At 43.9% G+C, this 19,595-nt stretch overlaps 1 protein-coding gene across 1 annotated transcript in view; it reads left to right on the top strand.

The window, feature by feature from the left end:
• Positions 1-2,435: 2,435 nt before the first annotated feature.
• creb3l1 (cAMP responsive element binding protein 3-like 1) overlaps positions 2,436-19,595 on the top strand; it is a 188,075-nt gene continuing 170,915 nt past the window's right edge. The window contains exon 1 of the mRNA XM_063063239.1: positions 2,436-2,876. Coding sequence (XP_062919309.1) covers positions 2,778-2,876 — 99 coding nt within the window. The 5' untranslated portion in view covers positions 2,436-2,777. The remainder of the gene's footprint in view (positions 2,877-19,595) is intronic.

Here is a 19,595-nt window from a genome sequence, read left to right as displayed (position 1 = left end):
ACTCTCTCTGTTACCGATGCCCTGTCTGAAAAACAGAGAAGGAGACACCAGCATTAGTGTGAGGGGAAACTTCAGAGATCACATCATGCGGGCCCAGATCAGTAACCAACATAGAGTTGGGTGAGCTGACTGCCTGTGGAGGTTTTGAGCAATCAGCTACCCTGTTGCTGGGTGGGCAAGGAAGACTTGCTACCTTCCCTAGACACACACAGGCGCGTGGCCAAGTGGATAAGGTGTTGGACTAGTGATCTGAAGTTCGCGTGTTCGAGCCTCATGCATTTAACCACACATTGCTTCTGCATGTTTATAGCCCAGTGGCAGCGGTTGGTGCAGTATGGAGAAGACAAGACATACACACTCCTGACCCCTTCTGAATACTGAGGAGACAAGGTTGCCCCCACTTCCTGAGACAAAAATGCTTGCTAATACTTGTAAATCAGCACCATTAACAAAAAGTCATCATAGTCATCATTACTTTCTTCATTTTTATGTCTTGTTTGTAAGTAGGCAATAATTTGACAATGCATTACTCTGTTCCCCTCTTTTCTCCTTTCTCACCTCAGTATTCCACGGGGACATGATGGCCAGCCCAAAGAGCACAATGGCCAGCCACCAGAGGTGATATGAGAGCTTCCCTGTCGGAATCCCCTCCAGGATATCTTGGACTTGGAGACTCAAGCTGCCCCATAATAGTTTCATGAGAAATCACAAGGTGGCTTCAGTGGATGTTTCCTTTGCGAAGACACAGTGAATTTGTTTTGTGTGCCGGCATTTAACAAGAGACTGAAGTATAATCTGAAGTACGACTGAAGTAGAATGAAGTATATAGGATAAGAAATCTGCCCACTAGCTGGGGTACTCTGTCCAATTCTGTATGCCATACAGAAAGTGTGAAGGTTTTCAATGCAATTACCAGAGTGACTCCAAGAAAGAGGGATTTTAATTTGTGAAGGGTGGAGTTGTTCTCCATGGACCAGAGGTGCTTGTGGTAGGAATTATTAGAGGACCTTAAAACCATTAAGGCTATAGATGGAGAGACACTTTTTCCGTTGGTGGAACACAGAGCGAAACTATTCCAGTTGGACTTGTGAACATGGATTGAAGATGGTTAGGAGAGTGAGCAGGGATAGCAAAAGATCCCAAAGTAAGCCACTGAACAAGAGAACAAGAGAAAATCTGCAGGTGCTGGACATCTGAGCAACTCACACAAAATGCTGGAGGAACTCAGCAGGCCAGGCAGCATCTATGGAAAACAGTACAGTCGAGGTTTTGGGCTGAAAGCCTTTGACAGGACTGAAGTTTTGTTTTACACAGCCAGTTGCTCGTACATGGAATGCATTCCCAGGGGTGTTAGTGGAAGCATGTTCAGCTGCAACATTCAAAATGGATCAGGATAAGAGAATGAAAGGAAATAATTAGCTGTGTTATGGGTTGAGTTCAGGGCAGTGGGCCAGCTGAATTTCTCTGACAGCTTGAACAAACTTGGCAGGGCAGTAGGATAGCATAGTGGTTAGCACAACGCTTTACATTACAGGTGACCCGGCCACTGCATGGAAGGAGCTTGGACATCTTCCCCGTGACCGCATGGGTTTCCTCCGGGTGCTCCGGTTTCCTCCCACAGTCCAAAGACGGTTGGTAGATTAATTGGTTATTGTAAATTGTCCGGTGATCAGACCAGGGTTAAATAAGGGGATTGCTGGGCTGCTTGCCTCAAAGGCCCAGAAGGGTCTATTCTGTATCCCTTTCGATAAATAAGTACAAAGACCAAATGGTCTCCTTCGGTGCTGTAACCATTCAGTTATTCTAAGATCCTGAACAGCTTCTGCATGATGCACTCTCCCAGTGACTGCAGTCTCCATCAGCAGATCGACTAATAGCCACTTGAAGCTAACGGGAAGTTCCCAATTCTAATTCTGTATCTAATCTTGTTTCTAATTGGTAACTGCAACTTTAATAATATGGATGCTGTTGACGAGCATAGTATAGTATTCATGTTTATTGCATATTGTGTTTTAGTCGGGGCAAAGTTCAAACGCGCGGCTGTTGTTTTGATCGCTGGTTAGTTAATAATACAGTACACGTGAAGTTTGTTTACCTGTACGGTGGGAGGCGGTGTTCGCTAAATTAGTCGCCGGTGATTAAAATGGTGTCGCTTAGCAACCTGTGGCTGGGGATAGATTTCCACTGGACAAAGCGGGGCCGGCAGCGCTGTTGATGGTAGGGAGCTCAGGGTCGAATGTGCGCATTCTAGCCCCTCTTGTCTTACTGCCTGGCATGGCGCCGATATAATTGTCAAATGATGGCAACTCCTAAAAACACGTTTAAAGACGTTAATGAACGCTGCTCAGTGCTCTCAAACGGTTAATTGCGTTGAGAGGGCGTGTCGTGGGGTGCAGGGGTTAAGTGCTGTGAAAGGGGGTGTGAACTGGGTAGAGAGAGAGGGAGAGGCAGCGAGTTCACACCAGGCGAGAGGGAGGAGAGATCCAATCGACAAGAGCCTGGAGATCGAGCCGGGACCCTGGGCACTGACATATCAAACAGAGTCATCGGGAACCTCGCATTGCCATTCCGATCGAAGGAGCCTGACACTGATCGGCGGTCACTGGGGATCGTAGAAACAGCGCAGCCCCCGGAAAGCGGGGCAGCTCGAGCGAGCCCCTAGCCGCTGGTGCCAGAGGTCAGGGTTGGGGGTTCGAGAGGTGGCTCTCCCCAAACCCCCGCCCGAGCTTCAACAGCTGGAAGATCCCAAGTCCGGAATCCCCCGTGTCTCGGCCACTATGGATATCCTTGATAACTTCGGGGCAGAAAAACTCTTCGCAGCTTCGAGCCTTGTGGATTTGGAGGATTTGAACGAAGCTGATTTTCTCAGCAATGTGGTATGTGGCCAGTTTAACCAGCTCACTCTCCTGCAAGAGCAGCGAGATCCTTCTCTCCGCCTCCATCTCTGCAAACACGTCCTTCCACTCCTTTCCTTTGTGCATTTCTTTTTTTAAAAAAAAATCTCTCCAGGAGCCACATACACGGGCACAAAAATGCACACGGGAACATTCAGTCATGTTACACCCATACATATTCACATACGTATGTGCACAAAGGTATACACACATGTATTCGTATTTGTACACACACACACACACACACACACACATATATATATATCATATGCACATATAATACGCATACAACTCAGACACTCGAAAAACAAACAGAAAAGGGAAGAGAGAGAGAGAGAGAGATACAGGCACAGGAAAAATGACCAGATGCACAATCTCACATCCAGCATCTCACCACAGACACGTCTTCATATGAATGCAGACAAGTACGTGTTCATTCTCAAAGATGTACACTCACTCAGGGGCACATGTATTTTTCATCTGCCGTGGTCCTCAACTAAAGTCATACTTAAACAAAGTAATATCTATAAGACTGATAATATTTATATAAGCCAGTTGTGTCAGTGTTTCTGAAAGATAGAGTGCAGTGGTTTGCATTCAACATGTGGGATTTGGTTTGAAGTAAAGCACGCTGTGCTTACCCTGTTGCTGACTATTTAACTCAGCTGATGTGCTGTTTTGCATTTATATGTGAGACATTAATCTGAAAGGAGAGTGAATTTTATGGATTGTAAGAATCGTGGAACAGTTATTTCGATCACAATAGCAATTTTGCTTTAAAATATTTTAATGTCATGAATTTTATATGCTTGTTTGAAGTTTACTTTGAGACAGTGTTAATAAAATGTCTAATCTGGAAAAACATTTGGAGGGAGATTCCAGCTATTGGTGTCATAGTATTGGTGAGGGATGGAACCAAGCCATCTGGGTGGGGGTACAGTGACTCTTTCGATGACAGTGTGGGGAGTATTCGGTATAGGAATGTGAAGGTGACAGTGCAACATGATTTTAGTGTGTGTAAGCATTTCCAATGGCTGTACTTTAGCAAGCGTGCAAACTTGTCATCTGAAATGTTCTAAATGGTTGTTAGAAAGGGTCTCTTCCCTCTCCTGTGGTCGAGTATACCTGCTTGTGTGTTACCCAGAATCAGGTTTATTATCACTGGCATATGTTGTGAAATTTGTTGGTTTGTGGCAGCAGTACATTGCAATACATAAAATAGACCATAAATTACAACACAATTTATAAAAGAGAGGAAAAAATGTACATGTACTGTATACCCTTCACACACACATACGTTTACACACATACACACACAGACACAGACACAGACACACATACACATAGACACAGAATCACACACACACACAGACACACACACACAGATACACACACACACATAAACACTCACACATGCTCAGACTCACACACATACACATACACACATATACACACACTCACACACAGTCAGACTCACACATACACAGACTCACACATACACATACACACACTCTCTCTCTCTCTCTCTCTCACACACACACACACACACACATTCATACAGTAAGTACTGCAAACAACAGAGCAAAAATAGTGAGACAGTGTTCATGAGTTCATGATTCATTCAGTAATCTGATGACAGAGGGGAAGAAACTGTTGTGTTCAGGCTCCTGTAACTCCTCTCTGAGATTCGTAATGAGAAGAGGGCATGTCCTGGGTGATAGGCTTTCTTAATGATGGATACCACCTTTCTAAGATGTCATCCCTGCTGGGAGGCTGCTCCCCATGCTGAAGATGGCTGAGTTCGCAGCCGTCTGCAGCTTTTTCCGATCCTGTGCGTTGGCCCCTCCATACCAGACTATATTACAACCAGTCAAAATGCTCCCCACGGTACATCTGTAGAAATTTGCTAGAGTCTTTGGTGACGTACCGAATCTCTTCAAACTTCTAATGAAATATAGTATATCTTCTTTGTAATTGCATTAATATGTTGTGTCCAGGATAGATCTTCAGAGATGTTGTCTCCCAGGAACTTGAAACGTCTCCACCCTGATAGGTAGCTGATGTGAATGTTAGAGAGGACAGGTAAATGAGAAATCAGTAAGTTAATTAGATTGATGTGGCTGCCAAGAAAGCTGGCATTGACTCAATAGGATGATTGAGTCACCAAGAAGTGAAGACCTACTGTGTAAATTTTAGACACATAACACAGATATGCAGACAGGTGTCTAAAACTTACAGAGAAAGTATTTTTCGCTGAGTTCATTTGCTTCAGTAAACTCACGGGATAATTTGGTACCTACCTTTAGAAGTTTGTGTAATTCCTTCACTTACCCCTTTTATCCCATGGCAGTATTTTTACTGTAAAGGAGAGGTAGATAGATGATATTATTTGAGGTAGTGAAGGATTATCAGGGGTAAATGGAATGGAGTACTGAACTAAAAGTTAGTTCAGAGATGATGTAGTTAAGTAATCTGAGGTTTGAGGGGCTGAGTGGGCTTATCTTTCTCCTCATTGGTCCATTTATATTGAATTCACAGCCATTAGTGGCTTGAACTGACATTTCCTTGTAAATGACTGTACTGCTGTCTCTTATCGTCATTATAAGACCATAGGTTATAGGAGCAGAATTAGGCCATTTGGCCCATTGAGTCTGTTCTGCCATTTTAATCATGGCTAATCCATTTTCCCCTTCAGCCCCAGTCTCCAGGCTTCTCCCTGTACCCCTTCATACCTGACTAATCAACCTCTGCCTTAAATATACCCAGTGATTTGGCCTTCACAGCTACCTGTGGCAACGAATTCCACAGATTCATTACTCTAGCTAAAGAAATTCCTCCTCATCTCCATTCTAAAAGAACACCCCTCTATTCTGAAGCTGTGTCCTCTGGTCTTAGACTCCCTCACCATAGGAAACAGTCTCTCCACATCCACTCTGCCAAGGCCTTTCAACATTCAATAGGTTTCAATGAGGTTGCCCCTCATTCTTCTGAATTCCAGTGTATAGAGGGCCAGAGTCATCAAATGCTCTTCATATGACAAGCCTTTCAATCCTGGAATCATTTTTGTGAACCTTCTTTGAACCCTCTTCAATGTCAGCATGTCCTTTTTTGGAAGAGGGGCCCAAATCTGATCACAATACTCCAAGTGAGGCCTCACCGTAAAGCCTCAACATTACATCCTTTTATATTCTAGACCTCCTGAAATGAACGCGAACATGGCATTTACCTTCCTCCCCACCGACTCAACCTGCAAATTAACCTTTAGGGAATCCTGCATGTGGACTCCCAAGTCCCTTTGCATCCTGGATTTGTTTGAATTTTCTCAGCTTTACTACTTCTCCAGTCACAAAGAGAGCTTCTTGGTTGCTGCTTTCTTCAGAGAGCACCAGTTTCCCTCCATATTCCAAAGATTTGCTGGTTCTTAGAATAGCTGGAGGTTGTAAGTTACCTCCAATGGAGATGGCTCACAGAAGAGTCAGGCTGGAGTTGATGGACAAGTGAGGGAGAATAGGATAAGAGGGGAACAGAATTACTGTGAAAGCGGACATAGAAGGAGGCTATTTGGTCCAGTGAATCTATGTTATAAGAAAATATAAGTATTTATATCTTTGTCGATCCTCACGGTGTTCCTGTTTTGAAAGAATTTCATTTATTTTTGTTGCTGGTTTGAGCAAAATTTTTCTGTTTATATTTCCTCTCTGTGTGTTCTCCTTCATTGCCAGTGGGCTGGGCTGGGTGAATTTTACCTTTGGCCAGGAGCTCTGTGCAGGACCGCCAACAACAGCCTCCCCACTTCTTCAGCTTGTGCCTGAGTGTTGCCGGCGTGCTGGAACTGGGAAGTCAGAGATGAGCTGAAGGCCAGATGCCAACACGTTTGGTCCCTCGTTGCGCTGCTGGGCTCACCACTGAGCCATTCAGCGGGGCTCTGCTGTGCTGAGGATTGGGTGCATTTTGCACATGACCCTTCTGCTCCCACCCGTTATACCAGGGACGAGTAACTCCATTCATTTGAATGGTATTGCCAGCCCTGAGTAATATGGTAACTGTGGGTAAACTGTTTTCTTCTGGTTTAATGTTCTTAATTAATATCTAATACAAATGTATTTTCATTTTTTGAATAATTTAAGATTATAGAAAATTTTAAATGATTATTAGAGACGTTTAGAGAAAGTATTTCAAAGGCCTTTCATGCCACCATGCTATAAGGCTATAAGGGGCCTGACCTCAAGATCCAACAACTAAGGTCTATTTGCTGCTTGGATGGCAGTCCACTTCCTTGGCTGACTGTCGGTTGTGGATGTAAGCTGTTTTCTCCAGTTTTTGCTGCCTTTATGTTTCCCGAGGTTGACCTTGGTTATTTTTCTATCCTTTTTTATTCTGATTGATTCATAGCTTATTCTTGTGTTCATACGAATACGTGTTCCTGGCAGATTCTAGCAAAACAGTTTGCTGGGAACATCCTCTCTTAGGAGTCAGAAGGATTTAGGATTCCAGTTCCATTCCACTGACTCTGGTCCTTGTTTCTTTGAAGTACTGAGGGGATTCTGCATTCTTTTAGTGCTTCTTCAGGATGTGGCGATCTTTGTAAATGCTATCTTAGCAATCAAACTTATGTTTATCTTTCAGTCAACACTTCTATAAAAAGAGTTAACTAATTATTCAGCGCATTGTTGTTTGGACAATCCTGCTGCAGATACAATAACTGTTGCATTTTCTCACATGTCAAAAATACTTCATCAGCTGTGAAGTGCATAAGACCTTGTGGTCATTCCGATGTAAATCCTTCCCTTCTTTATAATGTGCTTTTCAGCACTCCTATCTTATTTGATGTGTTTTGTTCTATTCCCTGATTATTAATGTATTTAAATATTTATTGAGATAACAGCATGGCCTTTCCAGCTTTTTGAGCTGTGCTGCCCAGCAAACCCTGGTTTAATCCTAGCTTAATTTACAATGACTAATTAATCTTCCGACGGTGGGAGGAAACGGGAACACCCGGGGAGAACGTACAAGTTCTCAACGGAGAGCGCAGGAATTGAACCTGGGTTGCTGGTACTGTAAAGCATTGTGCTAACCACTACGCTACTGTGCCGTCCCATGACAGAGGTGTTCTCATGTTTAGCTATCATCTGATCTTGATTTGTTTTTGGTGTGTTCAGTGCGGCTTTTAATGTTCCTGGTGTATGTCCAGGTTTCCTGTTGGGATGTAACCTAGTTTCTTCTGAATCCAGCACAAATTTGTGCCTGATTAACATGTACCTCTATTTAGCATGTAGGTGTAACTGTTTTATTCTGTATGAAGGTATTGTGGGTATTTGAATAAATTTGCATCTATGCCTTTGTTTGCATTCCTGCCTAGTAGTGTGCTACTGGTATGCCAGACCTTTAAGCCACCTGTGCAAATGGGCATGGAACAGGATCAGATTCATTATCAGTGACATACAGTAAGTTGTAAAATCTGTTGCTTTGCAAATCAATTTTGCTGAAGAATGGTGACAGGATTGCCTTGAGTCAGTGGACTGGGCCGTGTTCTAGAACTCATCTGAGGAGCTGAATTTTACAGACTTTATTAAAACAGCTGATTTAATGGAGTATCCCCACAAAATCATTCGGGGTTTCCCCCAATCAGAAGCTCTGGATGAACAATGAAATCTGGAACCTGCTGAGAGCCAGATCAGAGGCAGTCAGATCTGGAGATCAAGACTACTATAAGAGGTGCAGGTATAATCTCCAGAAAGCTATCTCTTGGGCAAAGTGGAAATTCCGGACTAGACTGGAATCAACGAGGGATGCTGGGCAGTTGCGGCTGGGTTTGAGCTCCATAACCTCCTACAAGGTTAAATCTTGTGACATAGGGGATGGCAGAGCTTTGCTTCCAGATGAGCTCAATCCTTCTATGCTCACTTTGACCACCAGAACATGGAGGAACCATCGCGCACCCCCATGTCTCCCCGTGATCCTTCGGTCTCAGTATCTGAAGATGACATGCGGGCTGCCTTCAAGAGAGTGAATCCAAGGAAAGCACCTGGTCCAGATGGAGTTCCTGGCCGAATACTGAAGACCTGTGCCGATCCACTGGCTGGTGTGTTCACGGATATCTTCAGCCTCTTCCTCCAGCAATGTGTTGTACCCACCTGCTTCAAACAGGCTTCAATTATACCAGTGCCCAAGAAAAACGTGGTAACCTGCTCCAATGACTGTTGCCTAGAGGCACCTTCATCCTCAATGATGAAGTTTCTTGAGAGGCTGGTGTTGAAGCAGATCAGCTCCTGTCTGACTGGCGACTTGGTTCCACTCCAATTCCCCTACCGAAGCGACAGGTCTACAGCAGATGCTATCTCGTTGGCTCTTCACACAACCCTGAAACATCTGGACAGCAAAGATGCACACATCAGGATGCTCTTTATCGACTACAGCTCGGCATTCATTTCCATCATCCCCTTAAAACTAGAAAGTAACCTCCAAGACCTGGGCCTCAATACCCCCTTGTACAATTGGATCCTGGATTTCCTTGCTTGTAAACCCCAGGCAGTTTGGACTGGCAAAACTATCTCCCCGACAATCTCCATTGCTTCTCCACAGGAGCACCACAGGGACGTGTACTCAGCCCCCTGCTCTACTGGCTTTACACCTATGTCTGTGTGGCTAAGTACAGCTCCAACACCATATACACGTTTGAAAATGATGCCACTGTTGTGGGCCGTATCAAAGGGGGTGATGAATCAGCATACAGGAGGGAGATTGAAAACTTGGCTGAGTGGTGTAGTACCAACAACCTCTCACTCAATGTCAATAAGACCAACGAACTGATCGTAGACTTCAGGAGAGGGAAAGCAGAGGTCCATGAGCCAGTAATCATTGGAGGATCAGAGGCGGAAAGGGTCAGTAACTTTAAATTCCTCAAAAGGACCTGTCCTGGACCCATCATATAAATATTACTGCGAAGAAAGCATGGCTGTGCCTCTACTTCCTCAGGAGTCTGCAGAGTTTCAGCACATCATCAAATTCCTTGGCAAATTCTCTAGATATGTGGTAGAAAGTGTGCTGACTGGCTGCATTATGGACTGGTTTGGGAACACCAATGCCTCTGGGCAGAAAATCCTACAAAAGGTAGTGGATTCAGCCCAGTTCATCACGGATAAAGCCATCCCAACCATTGAGCATACCTACATGAAACATTGCTGTAGAAAAGCAGCATCCACCCACGGCCTGGGTGATAAGATCCCCACCACCCAGACTGTGCTCTTTCCTCACTGCTGCCATCAGGTAGAAGGTACAGGTGCCTCAGAACTCACACCACTAGGTTCAAGAACAGTTACTAGCCCTTAACCATCAGACTCTTGAACAAAAAGGGATAGCTACACTCATTTAAGGGTTCTGTCATATTGTTGTTTTATGCTTGCTATTTATTTATAAATAGCAATAAAGGTGTTGATAAGAGAGTGCAAGCTGAAAAGGGAATTGATGCCATTATGCTGCAGGTGCAGGATAGTGTGGAGCACCATCTGCTCAATGAGGCTGATGGGATGGAAGACAAGTATGGAGACCCCTGTAAAGCTCCTCTTAAGTTCTGGAAGGGATGAACAGGTTTGGGGGGAAAAGAATGGACACAGCCGAGAGATCTATCAGTCACGATGAAGGGCAATTCTTGTGTGAGAGAGGAAGACCAATTTGAAGCATCTGCATGGGAAGTGGAGGTGGGTGTCATGGAGGTGGAAAAATTGGGAAAGTAGGAACAAGGAATGGCATTGGAGAAAGTATAGTCATGTTAACTGTGGCAGTTGGGGCAGGGAAGAATGGAGGATCATGCTAAGTTGAGGGTCTGTTTAAGAAGTGGCACTGTAACAATCATCTTGCTTTCACATTTTTCAGTGTACACTTTCAGTCAAGGGCTTTGTGGACAGGGAGCCCAATATCATCACATGCCAAGATTTACTGTCCTTGAGAGGAACTTTCCAGTTCTCAATCTATGCATGGATATGCATAGATATTCCTCATCCAGTTATCCTTTGGAATTCATGTGAAGCCAATAATGTGGTGAGCTGTTGCTTTGAACCACAACAGTATTTGTGACGAAGATGTTCCCACAAAGCTGTTAGGGGTTGAGTCCCCGTGACAATGAAGGACAGTATTTCCAAAAGGGGATATTGCATGGTTTGGAGGGAGTGCTATGGATGGTGGTGTCCCACAAACCACTTCCCTTTTACCTTCTGTGTTTCTCTCATTCTAAATAGTTTGTGCCCCAAACATTGTGAACACACCAGCCATTATGCCAAAACTTTGCAATATCCAGTCCTTCATAGTTTACTTCCGTGTTACGTAGTCAACAATAGAGTCAGTACTCATCTATTTTAAACTTGCAACCATGCCAGTCTGGGAGTACGTCCATGTATCTGAACTACTTGCTCCATTCTAGATTACTCATATGATCTTATAAGAGGCTGCAGGACTATATGTTTAAAATTATGTAAATTACAGTTACTGTACCCATCTCCACAACCACTTTTTTTTTCTCTCTCCTTTTGAAATATCATCTCCTTCCCGGGCTTAGTTTCAGCTCGGGTGTTTTATTTTAGTTTTTTTTTGTCAGGATTTTTTTTCCAGGGGATTATCAGATCCATGCCCTACTTTGCAATCACTCCTGATCATATCCTTGCATCTTGTAGAGGTCAACAGTTTCATTTTGATGTAGTGGACAACAGAGTGCCTCCTTCAGGAGATTATTCCACTTAGTGAGGATATTTCCAGCATTTTAATAACTTTACATCACTGGGAAAGAAACCAACATATATTTAGTATCACTGCCACAGCATCTGTTTAATTCAAACACATCTTTACAAGTGGCATGGAAACACCAGTGCCCTTGAGTGGAAAATCCTACAAAAAGTAGTGGATATGGCTCAGTCCATCACCGATGAAGCCCATTGAGAACATCTACATGAAACGCTGTGGCAGGAAAGCAGTATCCATCATCAGCGGCCCCCACCGCCCAGGACATGCTCTCTTCTCGCTGCTGCCATCAGGAAGAAGGCACAGGAACCTTAGGACTCACGTCACCAGGTTCAGGAAAACTTGCTCCCTTTCAACCATCAGGCTCTTGAATCAAAGAGGATAACTTATTTATCATTATCATTTCTTTCTTTTTGTATTTATACAGTGTGTTGTCTTTTGCACAAAGGTTGAATACCCAAGATAATGCACTCTTTCATTGAATCTGTTATGGTTATTATTCTATTGGTGTATTGAAAATGCCTACAAGAAAATTAATCTCAGGGTTGTATGTGGTGATATATACAGTATGTACCTTGATAATAAATTTACTTTGAAATTAGAACTTTGATCAAGTGATATAAATTACTGTTTGATATTGTTTTTAACTTCAGAAATCTGGTTTTGAAACCAATCTGCCATCATAAACATCAGTTGTATCTGTCCCAGAAATGACTTTGGTTATTTTCATCCAATTTCTTAGGGAACAAACCAATAGCTCAAAATTGCATCTAGTTTCTGCATTAGCAGCTTCAGACTGCCGAGACAGGTGTTGTGCAAATGAAAATGTCATGGAAATGTGTGTTTTTAGAAAATTGGGCAGAGACATGAAGAAAGGAGGAAAGAATGTGGTTTGTGATGTTCCCTGTAAATGACTAATTCTTTACTTTTAGGGAGTATATTTTAACTTCTCTCAATATAGCTCAAAATTTAAGTGCAAAGACATTGGTAGTAATAAATCCAAACCATTAGAATTTATGCTGTTCATTTGTCCCAGTGCTTAAGAAATTGCAGTGGAACGTTTATATTTTGATGAGCTGTTTTTTAAATCAGTCATGCCACCTACCTCTGTCTTCATCATATTATGGATTCAGCACAAATAGATTGGCAGAACCTCCAAATATTGAAGATTGGGCAGGAACACCCTGGGGATAATCAACATGGAAAGCAAGTTATTTAATAACCTTCTTGGAACATTTTTGCATATTATGTTAGTATAACATTTTGAAGGTGAGGAGAATCACCAATTGTGCCAGAGATTAGAATATCCAGCTGGGTAACTATGAAATAGGAATCATCTTTGGTGGCCAAATGCCAGAGTACTGATTTCACATCATGCTTCCCCCCTACATTTGATTCCATTTGCTAATGTTTTGTATCAGAGGGAAGTTACTAATAATAGGTGGTGGGTTTGAATGTATATAGTGCTGGCAACTCAAGGGATTTCTGCCCAAAGTCTGCAGATTTCTAGGCTGACGTAGATAGATGACACAGCATGAAGATGGACTGTCATGGCAATGCTAGTGGTCATGTGGTGTTAAAGGTGAGAGATAATCAGGTGAAATCCCCAGCAACAGTCACAATGGACTTCTTACAGCATCCCTCTACATGCAGTCAAGAAGCTATGGTGCAGCTTTCAACTGGGTTAAGTTTTCCCAGTTTGGTCCAAAGGCTATCAGAACTTCAGGATTCAAAGCCCTGTTTAATACCCAACTGCTGGTTAAATACTTGAATCAATAACCTGAGGAATAAAACACCCATTTTTGCCGTTAACCTGTCCTGAATTCCACATTACAAAATAGCTGAAGGGTTTAGTGGTAAATCAACCCTTCCCTTCTGAAAGGGGAGTTAGGGGAGGTTGGTCATGTTTTGTGAAGTGATGGGAGAGAGAGAGGGGAAGCTGGTTTCTTGTCCTCTCAATTCTTTGGCTGCTTTTCGGTGATTCTCATGATGAAAAAGGCATCTGTAGATTAAGGAAGAGTTTGCCCACTGTTCTGAGGTTCTACAAAGCAGTGTGGGCATGTTAGCTTGTGTTCAATTACCCAGTAATGTTTGTTATGTCATTTGTCTGATTTGCCATTGATGAGGGATATTCTTCTCCAGTGTGTTGCATCCAGCTACTCACAGCTTTAGGCTTAAAGTAGAACTTCTTATCCCTCAAGGGCAACCAGATTAATGAGGTACATAATAGGAACAGGAGCCTGTTGGAGGATATCTAAACAAGGCAGGATTAATGAGACTCATGAATAAGAATGCTGGATATTGAGGACGTTTCATTCTCCTTGTGGACATCTCCTACATTTGGTGTCTAGACCAGAATTAACCTGTTTTATTCTGCCTGGTTGAACATCTCTTTTATCAGATATTTACAGAATGTCACACTTTTTAAGACTCATTCTGCCTCCCAGAAGAAAGGAAGCTGTTTGTTTTCACCAGTGTTTGCTCCTTGCTATTACAACATTACACTTTTGTAGGTAACATCACATGTTTCATGTTGAGGTGCATCTTATGCGTTTGCTAAGACTGCTACTGAGAATTAAAGGACTCTATCCCAGCTTTAGATAATGACTCTATTTCTTGACTTGGTCTTCAGTAGTCTCAGTCCAGGTTTATTCAGTTCAGTTCAATCTAGGGCTGCGTCGTTTGTTATCTGCAGGCCGGTCCGATCAAAATTGCCCAAAATAGCAACAATAAAAGGAAACCAGAAAAACATCATAACGTGAATTACAGAGTCCAATCCACGAACCACATCCATTCAACCTTGCCCGAGACCCAGGACTCCATCCCAATCCCCTGGCAGCATTGAGCGAGGGGGGTGGGGGGAGGAGGGAGAGAGATAGATTAGATTATGAGGACACTCAGTCCTCGTTTATTGTCATTTAGAAATGCATACATTAAGAAATGATACAATGTTCCTCCAGAGTGATATCACAGAAAAACAGGATAAACCAAAGACTAACACTGACAGAACCACATAATTATAACATATAGTTACAGCAGTGCAAAGCAATGCCATAATTTGATAAAGAGCAGACCATGGGCATGGTAAAAAAAAGTCTCAAAGTCTCGATTGACTCCCAATAGTCCCCGATGGCAGGCGGCAAAAGGGAGAAACTCTGAGGCGGCAAAAGGGAGAAACCCTCTGCCATAAACCTCCAGGCACTGACAACTACTGATGCATTGGAGCACCCGACCACAGCTGACTTTGAGTCCGTCCATTGGAAAACTTCGAGCCTTCGACCAGCCCCTCCGATACAGCCTCCCAAGCGCCATCCTCTGCTGAGCGCTTTTGACCTTGCCCCGCCCACCGAAACAAGCAAAGCCGAGGATTCGGGGCCTTCTCCTCTGGAGATTCCGGTTACCACACAGTAGCAGCGGCAGCAAAGTGGGCATTTCAGAAGTTTCTCCAGATGTTCCTCCGTGCTCTCACGTCTGTCTCCGTCAAATCAGAATTGTGCACGGTCCCCTACTTGACAGATTACAGATATCAAACACCGGAGTGACGGCGCGCGCTGCATTGTGCCGCCATCTCCTCCTGCTCCTCATGGCGGATAGAGAGATAGAGAGAGACCATTTGAATGCAGGGGCCTTTCTCCAGGAGTAGCAGACAAGAGGGAATGGGAGACTGCCACCTTCCTTCAGCAGCACCGAGGGAGAGGCTGGTAGGCGTCGCTGAACGCCCGCTCACCTCAACGTTAAAAGTCTTCCTCGACACATTAATTAGCGAGATTGGCAAGAAATGGAGTCTCCAGGCTTCTTGGCCTTGAGGCCGCACACTTCACTTGAAACCTCACTGAACTCCCTCGGACACAGCAGAGAGCCAGATCGCTCAATCGGCTGGAAAACACACCACCAGGATGTAGGTCACAGGTTCCAGCAGTAGCAGAACCGTATTTGAGAGACAAAGAAGATGAGAAAGAAGTAGCTTTGTGAACCATCTGGTGGATGTTGCCCTTGCTTGCGCTGTTCACTGGGGCCTTCTTCTGGTGCAATTAGGTATTAGCTTGTTCATTGTACTGAATTTTTCCCTCATGAAGTCACAATCAATGGATGAGGGATAAATGCTGGTCTGCACACCAGAACAACAACACCTTTGCTGCTCTCCAAAATCCTGTCATTGGACCTGAAATGGCACAACGACCTTCAGTTTAACCTCTTGCCGGATAGATGGCTCTTAGCGCTGCGGTAATGTGTCAGACTCAATGTTATTCTCAAGTCCTTGGGGTAGTGTTTAAAACTTCAAAGCCTTGATTTGGAGTTTATAGAGCTGCCAGTGTAGTGCAGTGGATATTTGTCAGATAAATCAGAGTAAGCACATAGCCAAGTGTGCGGTGGTCGAAGGGTTAACCCACCTCAGCAACAAGCTGAATTGTAAGCTGCAAGACCCCATCTGAACTTGCACAGTCATTTCCGGAGAGGTCCTTATTAACGTTAAAAACAGATGTTACACTAACTCAAGTCAGTAACTCCAAACTTCCACAAAAATGTTCAAAAATTCAAGAGAGGCAATAAGTGATTCCCTAGAGCACATCTAGCTTATTTTCACACCTCGATCCACCCAGTAAGATCATGGGAAGTTTGAGCACCTTGTAATAGTTTTGTTCTTTTTTTGTTATGTTTCCATATCGTGCCTCCCTCCTGAAATTGCAGACAATAGCCAGCTCCCACTGGCTATTCTTGGTTAATTGGCTTGTCCTCATTTCACTCCCCCGCCAGTTCTCCCATTAATATTGTTACTGGCAAGGGTTATGAGAGAAGTATGAGGTTGTGTGTGATGGGACAGGGGTAGTGATGTCTCTGGAGTAGATAAGCAGTCAAGGTGAAGGCAGATCATCTGGATTTGAGGTGAGGAAACTGAGCTTTGAGCAGGGGATGTGGAGAGCAGCCCCAGCCCCACAGGTAAATCCACCCATCACAGGTAAAGCCCTCTCCACCATTGAGCGCAACTACATGGAGTACTGTTGCAGGAAAGCAGCATCCATCTTCAAGGACTCCCGCCATCCAGGCCATGCTCTCTTTTCACTGCTGCCATCAGGAAGAAGGTACAGGAGCCTCAGGACCTGCATCACCAGGTTCAAGAACAGTTATTACCCCATCAACCATCAGGCCCTTGAACCAGAGGGAATAACCTCACTCAGTTTAACTTGCCCCATTACAGAACTGATTCCACAACCTATGGACCCACCTTCAAGGACTCTTCATCTCATGTTCTCAATATTTATTGCCTATTTGTTTATTATTATTATTATTTTCTCTTTTTGTATTTGACTGTTGTTTTTATACAGCAGTCATTGTCTGTTCTGTTAGGTGCTGTCTTTCATTGATTCTGTTGTGTTTCTTGTATTTACTGAGATTTCCCACAAGAAAATGAATTTCAGGGTTGTATATGGTGGCATATATGTACTTTGATAATAAATTTACTGTGAACTTTGAGTCAGCAGTGGTTGGGTGCCTCCCTCTTTTCTCCTCATTACCCTTGAGAAATGATATTTGACAGGAGTCTAAGCACTAGAAATGATCAATAGTTTCAAGATGGCTTATTATTTGGATCAGCTTTGATGTGAAAACCTGCAGGTCCTTGGTCGTACCATCCCTGGCTGCAGCTTGCACATACAGTAGGTGAATATCTCTTTAAAAGCGGAAGGCCTTTCCCCATCTGCACTTTACCGAGTGTGATGGAAACTGGATATGGCTATTAGTTTTAAATTTAATTTACTGTATTTAGAGAACCAGCACAATAACAAAGTCTTCTAACCCAATGAGCAGGTGCAGCCCAGTTATACCCATGTGACAAGCTAACCTGTTAACAGGTACAGTATGTGTTTGGAACGTGGGAGGAAATGGGGAAGCCACACAGTCATGGGAAGAACACACAGACTCCTTCCAGAGAACGGTGCTATTGAACTCGGGTTGCTGGCGCTGTATTGGCTATGGTTATGCTAACCGCCATGTGCCCTGTGAAACAGATGGATGAGTTGTGGAGGAGGTGGAGCAGCTGGAAAGGGAGATGCACTTGGTTAAATGTAATGGAAACTGGAAGCAAGTAATCTGATCAGCTATCGATGTTGAAGACAACCTAGAAATAGAGGAACCATCATAAAGTTATCCTGCAGGGAAAATTGCCCTTTGAATTGAATTGACTTTATTACTTCCAACCTTCATATACATGAGGAGTAAAAATCTTTATGTTGCGTCTCCATCTAAATGTGCAATGTGCAATTTATAGTAATTTATAATAAATAGTATGTACAACAGGACAGTCAATATTACATAAAAAAATACAGTTGTGTCAGCATGAGTTTAGCAGTCTGATGGCCTGGTGGAAGAAGCTGTCCCGGAGCCTTTTGGTCCTGGCTTTTATGCTGTGGTACCATTTCTTGGATGGCAGCAGCTAGAGCAGTTTGTGGTGGGGTGACTCGAGTCCCCAATGATCCTTTGGGCCTTTTTTGCACACCTGTCTTTGTAAATGTCCTGAATAGTGAGAAGTTCACATCTACAGGTATGCTGGGCTGCCCGCACCACTCCCTGCAGAGTCCTGCAATTGAGGAAAGTATAGTTCCCATACCAAGCAGTGATGCAGCCAGTCAGGATGCTCTCAATTGTGCTCCTGTAGAAAGTTCTTAGGTTTTGGGGGCCCACACTAAACTTTTTCAACCGACTGAGATGAAAGAGACACAGTTCTGCCTTTTTCACCACATAGCTGGTACGTACAAACCACATGAGATCCTCAGTGATGTTTATGACGAGGAACTTAAAGCTGTTCACCCTCTCAACCCCAGAGCCATTGATGTCAATAAGGGTTAGCCTGTCTCCATTCCTCCTGTAGTCCACAACTGGACACCACTGTGTCAGGGTGGTGACTACTTCTTTGGAGGCTGCCTCATTATTATTTGAGATTAGTCCAATCAGTGTAGTGTCATCAGCAAATTTAATTAGCAGATTGGAGCTGTGGGTGGCGACACAGTCATAAGGTATACAGGGAGTAAAGGAGGGGGCTTAGTACACAGCCCTGAGGGACACCTGTGTTGAGGGTCAGAGAGGCAGAGGTGAGGAAACCCACACTTTCCACCTTTTACCACGAAGTCTTTGGTGGACTTCGGGACTGATTATGAAGCACCTAGTTACAATAATCTTGTCCTGATCTCCCACTTTGTTCTCCCAACATTCCCTCCACTGCTTGCCTACACATTTGTGGCAATTCACAGCTGCCAGCTAGCCTAATGACCACAGGTCTTTGGGATGTAGGAGGGAACTGGAGCACAAGGGGAAATCCATGCTGTCTCAGGAAGAACTTGCACGCTCCACACAGGGAGCACTGGAGATTCGGACTGAATGTCAAAATGCAAATGACTGAGGTGAAGTCTCATCATGAGAAACTGGCAAATTGCATTCTTCCCCTGAAAGTTGTTGTCTTGTCATAAAGCCCATCTGGACATAGCCTGCTAACTCCATTCTACATTGTGAGGCATCTATATGAAGATCTTAAGCTGACTAGCTCAACTAATAATTGCGGCCTTGCAGGAATAGCCTTATTATAAAACTTCTCATTTCGTACCTTTACCTGACCTTTCTTCTCACTACGTTCTCTCCCATTATTTCTCCCATTTCTCCTGCTTCCACCTCCCTTTTTTTCACGGCTACCCATCGATCCATCCCCATCCCCTCTACCCCAAATAAAACGTCTACTCTCACCCAAACCGATACTGTAGTGACAAATGGAATTTCTCACCCACCTAGATAGGTGTCTTCAGTTCTCATCTATGTGGGAATGTCTGGCTGGTGGAGAGTCTGGTAGCTGCCATGAACATCTCGCATTTGGGATCTTCTTTTAAACATGCGTCCAGCCCTTGGAATAGTCTCTGCTGGGTGTGGGTATTATCTCCTCAATCACTCCCAACTCCATCACCCCATTTGTTTCCAGCATATAAGGCC

The sequence above is a fragment of the Mobula hypostoma genome, chromosome 11 (assembly GCF_963921235.1).
Source record: "Mobula hypostoma chromosome 11, sMobHyp1.1, whole genome shotgun sequence".
In the NCBI taxonomy this organism is placed as follows: Eukaryota; Metazoa; Chordata; class Chondrichthyes; order Myliobatiformes; family Myliobatidae; genus Mobula; species Mobula hypostoma.
The sequence above is the reverse complement of the archived record's forward strand: the minus strand, read 5'-3'. Positions and strand labels throughout refer to the sequence as shown.